This window comes from Boleophthalmus pectinirostris, unplaced genomic scaffold (genome assembly GCF_026225935.1).
Source record: "Boleophthalmus pectinirostris isolate CB_2022bp ecotype Guang Dong unplaced genomic scaffold, ASM2622593v1 HiC_scaffold_20, whole genome shotgun sequence".
Taxonomy (NCBI): Eukaryota; Metazoa; Chordata; class Actinopteri; order Gobiiformes; family Gobiidae; genus Boleophthalmus; species Boleophthalmus pectinirostris.
This window is the reverse complement of record NW_026571153.1, coordinates 8201378-8220578: the sequence shown is the minus strand read 5'-3', so window position 1 is coordinate 8220578 and position 19201 is coordinate 8201378. Positions and strand designations below refer to the sequence as shown.

Sequence of the window (19201 nt, the reverse complement as noted above, 5' to 3'; positions counted from 1 at the left end):
GTTTGGAATGATAATGTGTTTTGAGAAATGATCAATCAGTGTCTGCTGGGAATTATCAGGGAAGCTCTCACTATATTTAGAAACTCTACTTGGCACTCGGTCTTTCCTCCTCGTTCAGGACAAAACAGAAGTTGTTTGACCAGTTCGACCACTGATGAATTAAAAAATATATATATAATACATCTGCCTCTCCTGTGTTACTGCTTTGGAGCCAAAATGTGAGCCAAATAAAAATATGAATTTAACTATACTCAATCAGGTTAAAGACAGAGTAGAGCTAGTGAGTGCTACACAGCGTCTACAAATATCTCATGGTCAGATGTTCATCAAGAATAATACATCACAGACACACACATATATATTTAATATATTCTTTAAATATTATTTATGTATTATTATTTTATTTTTCTTTTCTCTGGAGACAGTGGGGGGAGGTGAAGGGTGGGGCGGCTGGGGAAGAAGGATGGTCACATTGAATTACTGTTAATTATATTATTTATTTATTTCTTCTTCTTCTTTTGTGACATCTGATTTATGTGCACAAAAAAAAAAAAAAAAAAAAATAAAACATCACAAAAGAAAGCCAAAGTCAAAACACAAATTCATATATTCCTGTTCAAATAAATGAGAATGCCTCAAAATCTTGCCATTTTTGCATACATTAAAAATTTATTTTTATTCTTTAATTCTAAAATTTTATTTTATTCTACAGTTTCATTTTATTCTTAAATTTGATTCTACAGTTTATTTTATCCTACAGGACATTTTTGGTTTGGTTTGTTGTCTTTGTTGTCTTCATTTTATGATCTCTGTGCAGCCCTTTAGAAACTGATTTGTTTGTAAAATGTGCTGTAGAAATAAAGAGGATTTGCACTGGATTAGGTAAAAATTAAAAATAGAATTGATTATTCGTCTTTGTCATTCTGACGCAGACTATGTATTCAACATGTTTCCTTTTTACACAGATTAATATACTTTTGATATTCATCACATACTTTAAAAGCAACAGATTTGCTGTGCATGACAGTTTTATTCTATTGTATACCTCAAACTATGGTATAATTACAAAAAAGACGAATTAATTTTATAAGTCTGAAATATCCTTTAAATTATCTTTCATACATTTCTGTTTACAAAAATGTTTTTATTCAATTCTTCTATGAAGCAAGCGGCTATAATTCTGTAAATCAATCGCAAAATGTAATTATACAACACACTTCAATATGGTAAAGTTCAAATGCTTTTATTTGTAACAGAACAGCTACGTTTATTTTATAATGATAATGACTAAATGAACCTCATGAGGACAGAGCTGCTGCCTTCTTCGCTCTTCTCGCTGCACCTGACTTCCTCTTGGCTTTAGCTTTAAGGACAGGCCCAATCTTGTTCCCCGTCTTGGTTTTGGTCCAGTTTCTAAAGAAAAGACAAAGAAACAAGAAGCAAGAAGTTACTGTGTGTGTAATATTGTGCACATTAAAGGGCCCACGCTGTTTTCTGACACTGTTATAATGTTGTTTTCTCATCACAAACAGACCTGGAGTTGTGTTTAGTTTCATTCACACATGTTTAACACACAAACCTGCATATTCGGGCTGAGTTCTTCTCTCAAAAAGAAAACACTCTGTTCCACCTTGTGATGCCATGATACAGGAAGTGCTCCACTATGTTTTTAAACTCCATCTTCACTAGAATCATTTATTTTGTTTGGAGGATAAGCCCCTTGACATGTCTCGCCATCTCATTTTCGCGGGGGTCCTCAGAATCACAACAGCATAAGACAGAAACAGTAAAGCAGACAGCAGGCTACATAAATTCAGGAAAAAAAAGACAAAACAACTAAATCAACACAACCATACACACACACACACGACTGTTAGACACAAAATAAGTGAAATTTGAACAAAACTGAAGATAGAGTTGAAATATAGTCACGAAAATAGTCGTTGAGGGAAGACTGTGCCAATCAAAAGGAGCTTTCTATTTAAATGAGTGTTTTCCAATTTATTTTTTGACTATTGGGCTAAACTGGATAACCTCCACTGAACAAAAACTAAGACAGAGTTGAAATATAGTCACAAAAAAGGGAGTTTTAGATTTAAATGAGTGTTTTCCAATTTATTTTTTGACTCGTAGAACAACAAAAAATTATCTGATCTGTGTGGATATGGATATTTTGGATAACTTCAGCCCTGGAAATGTCAATCTCCACTGAACAAAAACTAAAAGGTAGCGGATAAGTTGAAATCTACTGCTTCATGACATCACAAGGTGAACCAGAGCATTTTGAGCTCTGGAGATGTAGACATGACATCTTATCAAGGCTTAATGTTCACAAGAGACAATTTTGTAAAATACAGGACGGTTAAATAAGGATAAACCATAACGTTACAGTAGACGTACTTGCTGGTCCGTTGGGTGTCTTTGTGGGGACAGACTTTGCGCTTGTGTTTGAGACTTCCACAGTTGAAGCAGCCCTGTCCGGCGCTGGAGCCACACGAGTGATCCGGGAGGCAGCACCGGCCACATGCTCCACAATGCTTCCAGGCTGAAAACACAGTTCCCATTTTAAAGGGACAGTCCAGAATTTTGGACATAGGACCTCATTTCCTCGTGAGCCAGAGTGTTGGAGACGTACGGAGACACTTTTTTAAATATTACATCCAGTCCTTGTACAGTCCCTGACAAAAGTCTTGTCACTTATCCATTTTGTGGAAACAACAGCTTATAACCTGACTTATAATTAATCCATGAGTTTTAGAAAAGGCTCATATAAAACCTAAAACCCTCCCAAATTATGTTTAATATACTAAAATAAATAGACTGATCATTTAATGAACAGGTCAGATTTTGGCAAGACAAAAGTTTACAGAGAGTAATGTGAAAGTTGAACAAATAATTTACTTCAAATACAATTTTTTAGTAAATTATTAGTCAATAATAAAATATAAATGATTTGTAGATGTGAATTATTATAAAGTGTTCATGCAACCAGTGACTTCCACAGTTTGGAAGCAACTTTCCCTCCAAAATGGCAACAAAAGAGCAGAATTCAGCATTCAAATGTTTCTTTTGCCTGTAGTGGGCACCCAGTCACAGCCAGCAACATGTGCCACGCAACTAATCATCCACCAAACGTGCAATACTATAAATGTACTTTATGCCCCCTCCACCATCACTCTGCCTTACTGATTTGTCCGTGCTAATCAATGTCTGTGCTGGATTGATTTTATATCAGAGATGCTGTATGCCACAAAAGCAGATGATTATACTTACAGGGCTTAACGCACTTCTCACAGACAGAGCAGTGCTTCCATTCACGTCCATCCTGTAACAGTAAATACAATAAAATTACAAAAATGCAATTACCGTATTGTCCGGACTATAAGTCGCTTCGGACTATAAGTCGCACCAGCCAAAAAATGCACAATGAAGAAGAAAAAAACATATATAATTCGCACCGGACTATAAGTCGCACTCTTTGGGGAAAAATATTTTATAAAATCAGAGACCAGGAACTGACAATTCATCATGAAAGGCAAGTTATAGTAAAAACAACAGAATAAAGAACAACAGGCTGAATATGTTAATGTAACATATTAACAGTTATTCAGATAATTATAGCATAAACAACATAACATAAGTTCACCAAATTCATGATCTCACTCCAAATCACTAAATCCTTTGAATTCTTCATCCTCGGTGTCACTTCTACGCGACCTCCAGAGATAAACCATAGATCCATGAGGTAAACAGAGCGCCACTTCCTCTTCTATGTAGCTGTCGTCAGACTCAGCATCAGTTCCAGTTAGAATTATTCGGGCCTTTCTGAATCCCGACAGGATGGTTTCGGTGTCACTGAAGTTCAGGCTTTGTCGATCATTCATTGACTTCCAGGAAAGTTGCATTGCGCACCCTCCCGGTTCCCGTGAAGCTGTGTTCTCCATGCCCGCTTTCCGCCAGTCCCTCACAAGTTTTCTTGCTCATTCCAAACTTTCTTTCTGCTGCTCGATTACCGTTTTCGGCTGCATATTTCACTATTTGCAAAAGGACTTTCTGCAGGAGACATGCGCAGTAGAGTGAAGTGACAGTGGTACAGGAGAAATAGTAGTTCAAGATACTGACACACAAGTCTAGAGCCTCTCGCGGCTGTCAGTCTGAAAATTTTAACATATAAGTCTCATCGGAGCACAAGTCGAAGGACCACCCAAACCATGAAAAAAAGTGCGACTTATAGTCAGAAAAATACGGTTTTAAGGGTTTTACAATGAGTCGCATGGAAGAGGGTGGTACCTTAGATGGACACACGTTGCATTTGGGACAGTGTTTGTTGAGGGACCAGACGTATCTCTCACACACAGAGCAAAACCTGGGAAAAAAGATCATGATACAAACAAACACACGACTTTGTTCCTGTATTATAGCAGAGCGGTGGTTTTCATATTCAAGCTTTAATTTAAATTTTTTATTTTATTCAGGTTTTTAGTAACCATGGATACCTGTAGCCCTCCTCTTTAGGCAGAACTAGATCTCTGGGACAGATGTTGGTGAACAGTCTGACAGGAGACTGCTTCCGGCCGGTTTTCCCGTGTTTGTACAGGGGGTGGTTGTCATAGTCCACCTAGTCCCAAAACACAGAAAACAGTCTGATTTAAATAAACAAATACAGAGTCAAAGAGAAATGTCATACAGGGTTCTCGCTCTTTTTCACTGACAAAATTTCACAAACTTTTTCATGACCTAAAGTGAATTTTTCATGACTTTACGGCACCTAGATATGAAGAATTGACCAGACTTTTAGGGCTAAATATGAAATGTTAACCCTTTCCACTCACGTCTCCCATAAAAAAACCCAAAAAAACATGCTACACAGGAACTCCGAGCCGCACAGAGGATAAACGCAGCTGACGTCCGATCGCGCTTGGCGGACACCCTGCTCCACAAGCTCGGGGTTCTCTCCTAGATTCCAAGTCCTAGTCCAACATTAGTCCTGGTTAAGTCTTGGTTTAGACCTGCTTTAGACCTTGTTTAGACCTGGTTTAGTCCTGATTTAGTTCTGGTTAGTCATGGTTTGGTCCTAGTTTAGTCCTGGTTTAGACCTGGTTTAGTCTTGATTTAGTCCTGGTTCAGTTCTGGTTTAGTCCTGGTTTTGCTCTGGTTGAGTTCTGGTTAAGTCCTGGTTCAGCTCTAGTTTAGTCCTGATTTAGTCCTGGTTTAGACCTGGTTTAGTCCTGATTTGGTCCTGGTTTAGTCCTGTTAAGTCCTGGTTTAGTCCTGGTTCAGCTCTGGTTTAGACTTGGTTTAGTCCTGGTTTAGTCCTGGTTCAGTCCAGGTTCACTTCTGGTTCAGCTCTACTTTAGTCCTGGTTTAGTCCTGATTGAGTCCTGGTTTAGTCCTGATTTAGTCCTGGTTTTGCTCTGGTTTAGTCCTGGTTGAGTTCTGGTTAAGTCCTGGTTCAGCTCTAGTTTAGTCCTGGATTAGTCCTGATTTAGTCCTGGTTTAGACCTGGTTTAGTCCTGATTTGGTCCTGGTTTAGTCCTGTTAAGTCCTGGTTTAGGACTGGTTTATTTCTGGTTAAGTCCTGGTTCAGCTCTAGTTTAGTCCTGGTTTAGACCTGGTTTAGTCTGGTTTAGCTCTGGTTCCTGGTTGAGTTCTGGTTTAGTCCTGGTTGAGTTCTGGTTAAGTCCTGGTTCAGCTCTAGTTTAGTCCTGGTTTAGTCCTGATTTTTAGTCCTGGTTTAGTCCTGATTTAGTCCTGGTTTAGACCTGGTTTAGTCCTGTTAAGTCCTGGTTTAGGACTGGTTTATTTCTGGTTTAGACCTGGTTGAGTTCTGGTTAAGTCCTGGTTCAGCTCTAGTTTAGTCTTGGTTTAGACCTGGTTTAGTCCTGATTTAGTGCTGGTTTAGCTCTGGTTTAGTCCTGGTTGAGTTCTGGTTAAGTCCTGGTTCAGCTCTAGTTTAGTCTTGGTTTAGACCTGGTTTAGTCCTGATTTAGTTCTGGTTAGTCCTGGTTTGGTCCTAGTTTAGTCCTGGTTCAGATCTTGTTAAGTCCTGGTTTAGCCCTGGTTTATTTCTGGTTTAGTCCTAGTTTAGACCTGGTTTAGTCCTGATTTAGTCCTGGTTCAGTCCATATACGGCGCAAAAGTTGGGCATCTTCACTCGCTGATAGTTATTTGACAGATCAAAACATCCTCATGAGAACTTAACAGAACTTAAAGCCGCAGTTGCGTGAAAGAGATACTAAAATTCCATGACTTTTCCAGGATTTCCATGACCGTGGGAACCCTGGTGATAGACTTTTTTGTTATATTATTCACACCTGATAATCGAGCATTCTGAAAGAGGGTAAACACTCCACAATGCGAGGTTCAAAGAAGTAAGGGAAGATCCAGATCATGGGCATCTCTGTAACGCCGCCGTCTGGAGAGGAAACACAACGTACATAAAAAACTAAGTGAGATCAGGATTTGTTTATGAACCAGAGAGTTGCTGATTCACGCCAAAAGCACATACTGTTGTTGTGCCTCGATACAATCCGGTCACGGTAAATTGTAAAGATTAAACTGAGTCTCACCGCTGCTCTGTTGGGTTTTCCACGCCTGAGAGATGAGAGAGAAGCTGTGGGCCAGAGGTTTTACCAGGCCCCCGAACGGAGGGTCTGCCACCATCACCACCTTATCTCCATCTGACTCGGAGAGGAAACTCTGGAGAATGAGCCTGGAAACCTGCAAAAACAACAATTAAAGAAGTTTAAAGAGGGGGATTTTATTTCTACGGGGTTCTAACTGGTAACACAGAACATATTTAGATCTCCATGTTACCTTTTATTGTTCTGAGAATGATGTACTCGCCAAAAACAAAATATTGAAAGGTTTAGTGTTATTCAGTTTTGTTTTTGATGCTTTTTGAGTCCCTCCTCCCCTTTGCTCCACACAAAACCCTTTCAGAGTGAAACAACGACACAATCTGCACGTCACGTCAGGTTTGTGACGCTTTTACTTCATCACGTCTCCGACATCTCACAAAATGCACTTTACCGACTACAGTTAGTCCAAACCAGGACTAGACCAGGACTAGACCAGGACCAGGACTAGACCAGGACTAAACCAGGACTAGACCAGGACTAAATGAGGAGTAGACCAGGACTAGACCAGGTCTAAACCAGGACTAAACCAGGACTAGACCAGGATTAAACCAGGACTAAATGAGGAGTAGACCAGGACTAGACCAGGTCTAAACCAGGACTAAACCAGGACTAAACCAGGACTAGACCAGGACTAGACCAGGACTAGACCAGGACTAGACCAGGACTAGACCAGGTCTAAACCAGGACTAAACCAGGACTAAACCAGGACTAAACCAGGTCTAGACCAGGACTAGACCAGGACTAGACCAGGACTAGACCAGGTCTAAACCAGGACTAAACCAGGACTAGACCAGGACTAAACCAGGACTAAACCAAGTCTAAACCAGGATTAAACCAGGATTAAACCAGAACTGATCCCAGGATTGAACCAGGAATAAACCAGGTCTAAACCAGAATTAAACCAGGACTGAACCAGGACTGAGTGTCGGAATGGGCCCAGAGGTGGACCCACGTAGACTGTCGGGTGACCGCAGGCAAAAGGACCGGTGCAGAGCTCCGCGCCCACGGGGCTCAACGCAACCGTCGCCCGATCGCGCTTTGAGGACACCCTGCTCCGCGAGCTCAGGGTTCTCTCTCTCAAGTCCAACATTAGTCCAAGATTACATCTGGTTTAGACCTGGTCCAGTCCTGGTTCAGTCATGGGATCAGTCCTGGTTTAGACCTGGTTTAGTCCTGGTTTAGTCCTGGTTTAATCCTGGTTTAGTCCTGGTTTATTCCTGGTTTAGTTGAATCATTATCCAATCATTACGTGTTTTTTTTCATTTTGTTTTTGGAGAAAAATAATGAAGAAAATTGTTGTTTTTTCATTTACTTATTTTTGGTTTTATTCTGAAAAAGGAATGAACGAACGATACACGTATTCTTTTATAAAGTAAATGTAAAAATGCTTTATATTTCATTCCACAAAATAACATCGAAAAATAAAAAGCAGCATTGGAAAAGCGAGGAATCTTCATACAAAAAAACCTTTGACCTTCTGAAAGTGAATGAGGAAACTTTGGCTGCGTTATATATTACCCAACTGTGTTTCCATCAACTTCAAATCTTTAATTTTAAAACGTAATTGCTTTGAATTCTCACCTCTCCCCCAAAGAAGTGATGGTTAAACATGTTGTAGTGGCAGAACTCCCCCTGGCTGTAGAACTGGGCAAACCTGAAACACACAATAAGTCAAATATGTGAACATCAGCGATATTATAGATACAATTAGCCTGTTGGGACTTATCTAGGGTGCACGGATAACAGATAGACAGGGCCGCGGGTCATGTGGCGCGTCTCCAGGGTGACGCGCGTCGGGCCCGGGTGCAGCGCAGGCCCCGGCTTGTGCAAATATCAACACACCCACCCAAAGAGAGAGCAGCTAAAGCATTCTTCTGGGACGGAAGGAAGGTAAAAAGATTAAGACGAGAAGAACCGCTGATCAAATAAGATAATCCACAATAGGAGGAGGAAGTCAGTAATTAGTAAGTAGTATTTATATTTGTGTAAGGTGCTCAAAAGTATAGTGCATGTAAAGTTGAGTAATGAGTTTTACTTCAGTGACTTCATTGTGTCTATTGCAGTGATGGTTAAAGGGCTGATATTGCGCAAATTTGACTCTTGTGAGCTTTTAAGTTGTCGTTTTGCAAGTCACAAGTAAGTCTCAAGTCTGTGACCTCAAGTCTGACTCAAGTCCCAAGTCAAATACAGGAAAGCCCAAGTCGGATCTTGAGTCACTGGCCCATAAGTCCAAGTCAAGTCCAAGTTGTCTGCGTTGAGCTTCAAGTTATTTCAAGTCTTTAAACCAAAATACCAAATATAGCTTAGATATTTGCAATTTATATGAATTTTAAGATAAACTGTACTTATACTTACATATAAAGTCAGTAAGTATTATATTTATAAAGAATATATGAGTTGTTGAAATGCATTTTTTTCTTTTTAAATGTTTCGACAAGATCTCAGAGTGCATCATTACTGTGCAGTGACTGTGGCAAATGAAAATGTAGTTATTAAAAAAGGGAAAATATATATAAAATGTAAACCTTCAAATTTGTGTGAAACTTAGCGGTGGAACACTGTTCGATGTGCTTTCTTTAAAATATTCACAGTTTTATAGAAAATTTGGTGATTATTATGGATCATTTTCCTTTTTAAATGTCTTGACAAGATCTTAGAGTGAATCATTACGGTCAGAACAGAAAGAATTCAGATTTTAAAGTGTTTCTCGACGCTTCTCAAGCCACAGGCCTCAAGTCCGAGTCAAATCCAAAGTCACTGACCTTCAAGTCCAAGTCGAGTCCCAAGTCTTAGCCCATTTTTATCAAGTCAAGTCTCAAGTCCTAAAAATAGTGACTCTATTTTTACGACTTGCAAGTCCCCCCCTCTGTTAAGCTGTAACATTTCCATAGAAAGAGGCAGTTGTTGGACCCTCCACTAGAAAATGAGGTAGTGTTTTAGCACTTTTAAAACTAAAACACGTCATGCATTGTTTACGGACTCCTTTCACGTTAACTTTACACTTTGGTTGGACACGTTTTCTTTTCTTGTTGTTTGTAAGTGGTGAGATGATCTGTATGTGATGTCCTACATGGCTCAAGCTATAATAGTATCACGATACAATGATACGTGCAGTAATCGATATATAACACATGATACTCTGTGAGATTCTGCTTTTTTAACAACCACATACTCTTCAGCAACAATATTTCTTTGTTAAACCACTAATTGTGCAAAGTTTTCATGAATTTTAATCATCAAAACAGTCAATATGTCAAGTGTATTGCATAAACAAGTTTCCTTCCACTAAATAAATCCACAAAATTGTAGTGTGGTTGCAAAAAAAAGTTAAGAGATACCAAAAAAATCCGCTTCTGTATCACGGACTGCTGTATCATCAAATTTAGTATCAAGATATATCGATATTTCTGTATTTTTGCACACCCCTTGTCTTGTGTCTTTTAAAACAGGCTCAAAGTGAAAACAATATTCAGGCTCGATATTGTAAACAATAACAACTCCTTCAGGGAAAGCTCTAGTTCTCATGTTTCCAAAAACTTGCAGGACTAGTTTCTTTTAAAACAGCTGACACAAATATTTCAAGTGTTGGTTAACAGTGACCTAATTCCTGAGCAGAAATGTCCTGTGAGGAGGCGGCGACGGTGGCACCTGTGGCCCAGTCTGCAGCGGCCGTGTCTGCGGGGGCGCCCTCTACTTGTGGACGGAGCGTACTGCAGGACGCCGCCAGCCTCACTCCACTGGACTCGACTGAAGACAGGGTCCAGCCGTTCCCGCGCTCGCCACAGCTGCAGAGGAAGTTGGCCAAAGCGGCGTCGCCCGCACAGGTATAAAATCGTAAATGTGAGCGATATTGATAAAATTAACATCTTGATGTTTTTTTATCTTGAAGTATGACACAAAACTAAACCATAATGGACCATATATTCTCAACCACAAAAGCACAGAAATCTCACTTTATGTCTTATCTGGAAGTTTACACTAGACATTTTTTCTCGTTTTATGTTTGCTGTAATTTTTTATTGTTTAATTTCAATGGTAAATGTCACATATATAGTGTATATATATATAGTGATTTTCCACTTTCACACACTAATACACCAGTGAACACAGGCTTGGGTTAAGTGTCTTGCTCAAGGACACAGCAGTGTATTTTTGATTGAAATTTTATACTTTTACATGACTTTATTACACATATTTTACTATATTTATTTATTAGCTTCAACCCATATTCCTTTATCATTTTTAGGATTTCCAAAGTTTCCTCTGTAGGAGGCCGCCAGGACTGAACCAGAACCAGAACTGTAGCATTGTTTTTAATCACTGTAAAGCACTTCTTGTTACATTTTTGCATGAAAAGTGCTTTATAAATAAAGTCTGATTGATTGATTGATTCATCTGTGGGAGCTGGAATGCCCACGGACAACCTGTGGGCCAGTGGATCTGACCATTGAAGGTGCAATTCAAACGGTTGACCTTTGGATCAGTGAACAAATGCTCTACCAGCTGAGCTACTGTCGCCATCTTTAGGACAACAATTGCAATTTTATTATGGATTTTCGATATATTGCCCACACCTATAAAACAACAGTTTATTGTAACACCTGTCATTTTATTATCATGCGTCATTATGAAGCATTCACTCAACCAATTAATTAACAATTCAAACTTATAGGGAAGTAGTGAAAGTTCCTCACAACATTGTCTAAAAACAACATTAATCCCACAGGAGCAGCTGTCACAGACACTGGAGGAGCTGCGAGAAGAGAAGACCAAGACTGAAGCTCGCATCCAATCACTAAAAAAACGCAGGGCAGACCTCGCGGTGAGTTCTCCATTTTTCCCACAAAACTAGAGAAAAAGTTGGAAAAAAATGTAAACTAATAATAACTGGATTTAGACGAGAACTGATGTGATGAAGCAGCAGATTCATGCGCGTTTCGAGGCCATGCGAGCGGTGCTGAAGCAGGACGAACAGGCGGCGATGGAGAGTCTGGACATAGACCTGAAGAGGACCCGGGCTATGCTAGACCAAGTCCTCAAGACCTGGAACCAACATCTGGACCAGGTGTCAAAAACGATAAGCAGCACGCAGAAAGCACTGAAAGACAAGACGACCCCTGGTGGACAAAAAGAGGTATGACACGACCCAGAGGATTCTTCAGAGTTTCAATCTAGTCTTATTAAACTGGTATAATGTGACCAAAATAAAAAAATACTCTCAAAAAGTACTATCAAATACTCGCTACAATTACCCCTAATGCTACTACTACTATTACTGCCAATGCATGCTTAAGAAATTATTATAAGGCTGTGCAATTAATTGAATTTTGATCACGATTTTGATGATTTGTAGTTTATTTTGGGACTTTTAAAAATATAAATATGCATATTTATTTTATTTTTTACATATAGAGATTGTAGAACAGCTGAATATATAGTTTATTTTGGATACATTTATGTTTTTCTATGCCTTATTTCATGTTCAAAGTAAATTTTATTCATTTTATGTTTTTGTTATACATCGCAAAACTGCTCTAAGGTACAGCCTATATTTATTTTCACTTTGCATTTTGCGTAAATTATCAATAAAGTTGTTTTTTTTTTAAGGTCGAGCACGTTAATGGGTTCATTTTGCGTTAACTAATTAATTCATTATCGCTGACAATTATTTTTTCCCTCCTTAATGCAGTTTTTATTATTTATTTATTTTTTATTTTTTGTAAACATCTGTTGCTCACTGGCTTTTATTTTGAAAAAGTCCAGAATATTTTTTAAAAATTTTTGCCCAGTCCTAGTTTTTTTTTTTTTTGTTTTTGGGGTTTTTTGAGAGAGAGAAATGCTGAATAAATGCATTGTGTAACAAAAAAAAAAAAATCATTTGAATATTTGTGATTTCAATATTTTAATTTTATGGTCCATTCAAGCAATGCAAGCAAGAAAATCCAGAAAAAGATATACATTTTTAGTGCCCACACCTAATTGCAGGAAATCTAAAAAGAGATTTGACAACTAAAAAATAATAAACTTCTTAAAATTCTCAACAAAGTATAATCATAATCATACTTGTGTTTTGGTTTTAGGGCAAGAAGGACACTATCAGGTAAGATTCCAGGTAAGTTAAAACTGAAGTAGTGTTCTTTGTACTTTAACTGTATGATCCTGTCCAGTTTAAAGAAATCTGACGGAGCGGAGAAGAACATTCGACTGGACGAGGAGCGATTTGAGAAGCTGCTTGAAATGCTCTCGTCAGTCTGCAAAGAGCTGAAGGCACAACTGCAGAGGAAGACACTGCTGCTGGGTCAGTCTGGGCTTTTTACATTTGAATAAGGAGATAGGGAAAAGTTACATCATGAAGCATGCTGATTTTTTAAAAAAGTATAGTGGAGATGTAAATAATGACCTTTTAATTATAATCACATCAGCCTAAATATGCAGGACTTGTGTATTAAACATGTGTGAATGAAACAAAACACAAGTAAAGGTATATGCGTGCTCGATTATGAAAAAAATCATTATCACGATGATTTGAATATTGAATATTTGAATATTGAAATCACGATTATTCATACCATTATATTTTTTAGTTACACAATGCATTTATTCTGCATTTCTCTCTCAAAAATAAACTTGGTTATTGATAATTTACACAAAACTTTCAAATTGAAAATAAATATAGGCTACAAATATGAACCTTAGAGCAGTTTTACGATGTATAAAACATAAAACTTTGAACATGAAATAAGGTAGACATGTCAAACTCAGGCCTGGGGGCCAAATTTGGGCTCATGAGCTCATATCAAATATGTATTAGAGCTGCCTGCCGGCTACAGATAGGCTATAGAGACACTGTTTATTTAAAATTTAGTTATTATTTTATATTATGCTCATTCTGGATTCAATATTTTAAATTTTGGCCCTCTGTGAATTTGAGGTTGACACCCCTGAAATAAGGCATAGAAAAACATAAATGTATCTAAAATAAACTATATGTCCAGCTATTCTACAATCTCTATGTTTAAAAAATTTAATAGATATACTTTATATATCTAAAAAAATCCAAAAATAAACTTTGTTAAGCTTTAATCGTTTCAACTTGATTATATGAGTTTGGAGATCAATTAAAATCGCAATCAAAATTCAATTAACTGCTCAGCCTTACTCCAGGTAAGATTATGATGAGGAAACATTATAATATAGATCAGAAAATAGTGTAATTTGGGCCCTTTAAATAAGCTACAATAAAAAATGTGTGAATAAAATTTTTAAAATGAATAAAATTATTATTAGGTTATTATTATTTTATTTTTTTTTTTTTTTTACACATTTTGCACTAGAAATTATTACTGGCTTCAATATAATTTTAAAGTGGGGTTCAGGTGTATGATAATTTTGAGGATCTAAGCATGAAAAGTTTGGGAACTCTTGAGTTTGAGTTAGAATTATGAATATTTGTTAGAATTAAACATTTACAATAATAATAATGTGTATAACTTAGACGTATCATACTATTTTTTCTGATTGTCAAGGCCACAAATGACAAACCATGACTTTTGTTTTCTCCCAGACCTGCTCCCTGTGGTGGTCGACGCTCAGACGTGTCACCCACAGCTCACGGTCACCTCAGACGGCCAAGGCCTGGTCTACGGCGCAGCCTGTTCGTCCCTGGAGCGCCCTCTTCAGTTCGACCGAGTGTGCTGCGCTCTTGGCTCCGCCCCGCTCTGCTCCGGTCAGGGATACTGGGAGGTGGACGTGCGCTGCTGCTCCGGTTGGGCTGTGGGCGTGGCTTACGGGCGGCTGGAGAGGAAGGGGCGGGACAAAGGATCCAAACTCGGTCGTAATCGAAACTCGTGGTGCGTGGAGTTTAGGAACGAGAAGCTGTCGGCGTGGCACAACGACAGACACGTGGCGTGCCATTGGGTTGGGTTGGGGCGGGTGCGGGTGAGGCGTGTGGGCGTGTGGGTGCACTTCGATAAGGGTCAGCTGGTGTTCTACGACGCGGAAACCATGGGCGTGCTGCAGAGCTTCTCCGCCGCCATGACGACAGTGTTTGACCGGGTTCACCACCAGTTCACCGAGCCCCTGTACCCCGCGGTGCGATTTGTCAAACCCAACAGGCAAACATGGCCCAACCACATTGAGTTCTGCCACAGCCCTTTCACTTTATAGCTCATATGTTTCACACCTCACTCATTTTTAGATGACATATTGTACATACATGGATTACTTACCGTATTTTCAGAGCAATTATATGCGCTCTTAAGCCTCTAACCTCATCAAAATACGACCACGCGCCCCGCAAGCCAGAGCGCCCTGTACACGAATCCACTCGGGTGTCCCAGCATGACTTCAGTAAACTACAAAGCCGCACCACCCGCAGCGCACGCAAACACACACGGAGCAGACAGCGACCACACAGCGAAAAACACCCACAGACACATTCATCACTCCACGCCGACGAGGAACGGAACGGAGGAACGAACCGAAAAAGCGAGTGCAATGTGCCTTTCTGAGCCACAACTGAACAACTGAGTCACTGCGAACACGCCGACAATCCAGCGGACAGCACCCTCCCTACACGCCACAACTGAACAAAGCCCAGAGTCACCGTGAACGCACCAAACAAAGCCCGACTGACCCATTCAACTGCTGTGTTTTGTTTAAAGTCCGGTGAGGTTTATTTGTGAAAAAAGTTTGAAAATAGACCATTTAATAACAGTCCGCCTTATAATCCAGAGCACCTGTAAAATATGGTATTTTCTTTTTTGTTAAATATCACAGATCGTAGTTTTTGGACTATAAGTTGCACCAGCCATAAAATGCACAATAAAGAAGAAAAAACATACGTAAGTCGCACTGGATTATAAGTTATTTTATAAAATCAGAGATCAAGCATCGACATTTCATCTTGAAAGGCAAGTTACCGTAATAACAATAGAACAGAGAACAACAGACTGTTAACGTCACATATGAACAGTGCTTCAGATAAATATAACATAAACAAGTTTACCAAACTCTCCATCTCACTCCAAATCACTAAATCCATTGTATTCTTCATTCTCACATATAGCAAAAATACTGTTTCTCCGTGGGCTTAGTTGAAAGGTGTGGTGTGTGGGTATTTGTTAGTGAAACATTTTTACTCACCTGAAGTCTATGTCCAGCAGCAGACTCTGCATGGGCGTGTCTTTCTTCTCCAGGTTTCTTAACTTAATCAGCTCATGGAGTCTGCAGAGAGCAGAAAAAAATAAATAAATAAATTTACTTAAATATAAATATATATAAATAAATATGAACTTGAAGCATTGTAGTATAACATTGTACAATTGTTTATAATGAATGCAATGTAGAAATAAAACAATTGATGTAACCAACTGCTGGTCTTCTTTTTACACATAATTATATATGTCCACATAAGGTGTACTGTAATAACATAATATTAACCATATCACAACATTCTTTGTGGCTAATCCCTGTCCACTGCAAACGCTCTAATGATTGAAGCCACTATTGTTCCATAGTTTATACAAAAAGTTCAAACTAGAAATAATACAAATAGGGGCAGATAAAATGTATTGTAAAGTATATAATACTGTTAAAATACAAGACAAGTCTAGTGAAATGATCAGGTTCTACATTTGTGAATTTATCTCTTGGATATTTCATGGCAAAGTACAATGTAACTGCTAACAAAAACTGTGTCTCTTGCCTCTGTACTAGGGCTGGGTGTCATTAAGATGTTGCAGATATGACACATATCTCGATAGAGAGAAAGAGAGAGACATTATCTGAGAGCATGAGTATGAAAACTACCAACACCACAAGCAAAAACTGTTACCTTGGGGTGCCCACACACAGAACCTTCTTGAAGCCGAGCTGGACCAGTGTTTGGAGCAGGAAGTGCGCAGAGCGGTCGGCGAACAGGTACTGGGCGTTGCTCTTCTTGTTCTCCAGCGGCCGGAGCAGGACACTGGGCCTCCTGAGCTGGGCGCTGGTCACCTCGGTGAGTCTGTGAGACGAGTGGGCCGCCTGTTCCCCTGGCAAAAGCAGCAACTGACACTCTGCACAGAACTTCTTCTCCTGCAGCGGCAAGTCCACAAACTTCTTCAGTCTGCCAGAAGTGAAGGACATTTTATGATCAACTACAGGAATGAATGCATTATCATTTTGGTTCTAGGGCTGTAAGTCTTTTAGTTCTTTAATCGATTAATCCGTCGATCAAATCTTAAATGACCAAATTTGTATTAGTCAACTATTATAAGGATATAATTATAAGTTACTGAATGAGTTAGCTGAAGATTTTTTTGTATTTTATTTGTATTTTGTATTGTATTTAGTATTTTTTCATATAATGTTAAATTTGAGTAGAACTAATAACATGTTTTTGCTATGTTAATATTATGTTTGCTAATTTGTTTTGTCTAATTTGGTATCTAAGCTATATTTGGTACTTTGGTTTAACGACTTGAAATGACTTGAAGCTCAAAGTTGACAACTTGGACTTGACTTGGACTTATGGGCCAGTGACTCGAGACTCGACTTGGGACTTGACTTGGACTCGAGGTCAAAGACTTGAGACTTACTTCAGAGACTTGCAAAAGAAAGACTTGGTCCCACCTTTGATATTTAGCTCTGAGTTTGCTCACTGCTTTTGTTTGTTACTTTTCTTTGACAAACAGTCACTACACTTGGCATGAAATGCTGATAACCACTAAGGTAAAAAACAAAAAAGACACAAAAAGAAAGTAAATGTGCTGCGTAATAATTCAAATCAGGGTTTAAATAACTAAAAATACTATCTGATTGTCATTACTGAAAAAATATACCTTTCATAGGCATATCATCCAGCTTTAAAAACCACCAGGAGAGTATAAATATCAACATGTCTAACAGTTACTACCTGGCACAGTACTGCTTATGGGTAAAAGCGGGCAACTTCGCTTTATTTTCCTCTTCTCTTGCGAGCTGCCTGGCCTCAGACACCTGCCACAAAAAAAAAAGGAAATCAAACTTTGTGAAATCACATCTACTCACTGTCTTTATTCTTACTACAATTTAGAGATCTCACCTTCTCGTCCTCCCACTGGAAAAAGTTGCAGTCTTTTCTGTCTCTGCAAGCTGAGCAGGCGTAGAACCTTCTGCCTTTAGAGCCTCCTTCACAGACTTTTTCAAATAACAAAGTGGGCCCTGGAAATGATCAGATATGAATGTGGTAGAACATAAAAATGCATTGAAATATATATTTTCTTTTGACACTTTTTGGTTAGGGGTCCATCACCTCATTTTCTTTTCTATGGATATGTCATTTCTGTTGCTGGAGTGCTCCACAGTAAGACATTAAACAGCTCTACATTACGTTTATTGGTATCTTAATTTTCCTTACCACTGTTGGTATCCTTATGTATTACTGCAATACAGTTATGTTACCAAACTATAACAGTGACTCTTTGTCCATACTTGTAAATAGTTCATATAGTTTAATGTAAAATGTCAGAAAATTTCAAAAGAAATGTGTTAGATTAGAAGAGGGGGATGGGATTAAATACATTTTCTTCTTCCCACTCCTTTTTGGGCCAATTGTTTATTTATATTTATTAATTTTTTTTTGATAAAGCATGTTACCCCCTGTCCCAAGACAAATTCCTCCCATGGGAGACAATAAAGGATTATCTTATCTTATCTTATTACAAGTTAAATGTCCGTGAATGTGTCGAATATCCAAATACAATATCAAACCAATTCAACCGCGGGTAAATAAAGACGTCTGCTCACCCTAGTTTAATGCCATACTCTGAAATATTACAGACAAAGCATTAACATCTACATGGAGAAAAGCATTTGACGGACCCTCCACCAGAAAAGTCACACAGTGCAGCTTTAAATAATCCGTGAGAGTCTGTTTAACTTTACGCACCGTGAGGACAGCGAGGCGCGGGTCGGTCTTTTTCGTTAAGAATCGGCTCTATTCCCAATGACTCGCAGCTCTCCATGTCTGTGCCGTTTCAAGTCTTCGCAGAGTATGTTCAGTCGCACGACGGTTGAAATACACGCAACGCAAACTCTGTATTTTCACGCAAACCACGAGAAAAACAAAACCACATGCCGCCGGAGCTGACGGTCGCTGAAGTATGACGTCACCTGTCGCACAGAAATCTGATTGGTCGAAGTTGAAGCGCTCCCAGAAGTTCATTAAAAGCTTTTTAAATTTATTTTATTTTATTTTATTTTATTTTACTTCATTTTATTTCATTTTATTTTTTTCATTTTATTTCATTTTCATTTCATTTTATTTTATTCTATTTCATTTTATTTTATTTCATTTTATTTCATTTCATTTTATTTCATTTCTTTTTATTTTATTTCATTTTATTTTATTTCATTTCATTTTATTTCATTTCATTTTATTTTATTTTATTTTACTTCATTTCATTTTATTTTATTTCATTTTATTTTATTTCATTTTATTTCATTTAATTTAATTTAATTTTATTTAATTTTATTTCATTTCATTTTATTTGCAAATAGACACTCCGATAAAATATACTTAGGTCCTCTAGTTACAA

At 38.4% G+C, this 19201-nt stretch overlaps 1 protein-coding gene across 1 annotated transcript; it reads right to left on the bottom strand.

Moving 5' to 3' along the window:
• Nucleotides 1–1227: 1227 nt before the first annotated feature.
• zcchc4 (zinc finger, CCHC domain containing 4) lies at nt 1228–18765 on the bottom strand. The gene is made up of 13 exons (XM_020923259.2): nt 18553–18765; nt 17707–17825; nt 17539–17621; nt 16477–16749; nt 15786–15866; nt 8223–8295; nt 6570–6720; nt 6315–6415; nt 4497–4618; nt 4291–4366; nt 3274–3325; nt 2401–2545; nt 1228–1413 (listed from the first exon to the last, which is right to left on the bottom strand). The coding sequence occupies exons 1-13, from the start codon at nt 18626–18628 to the stop codon at nt 1299–1301; spliced, it is 1467 nt and encodes a 488-aa protein (XP_020778918.2). The 5' UTR covers nt 18629–18765; the 3' UTR covers nt 1228–1298.
• Nucleotides 18766–19201: the final 436 nt, after the last annotated feature.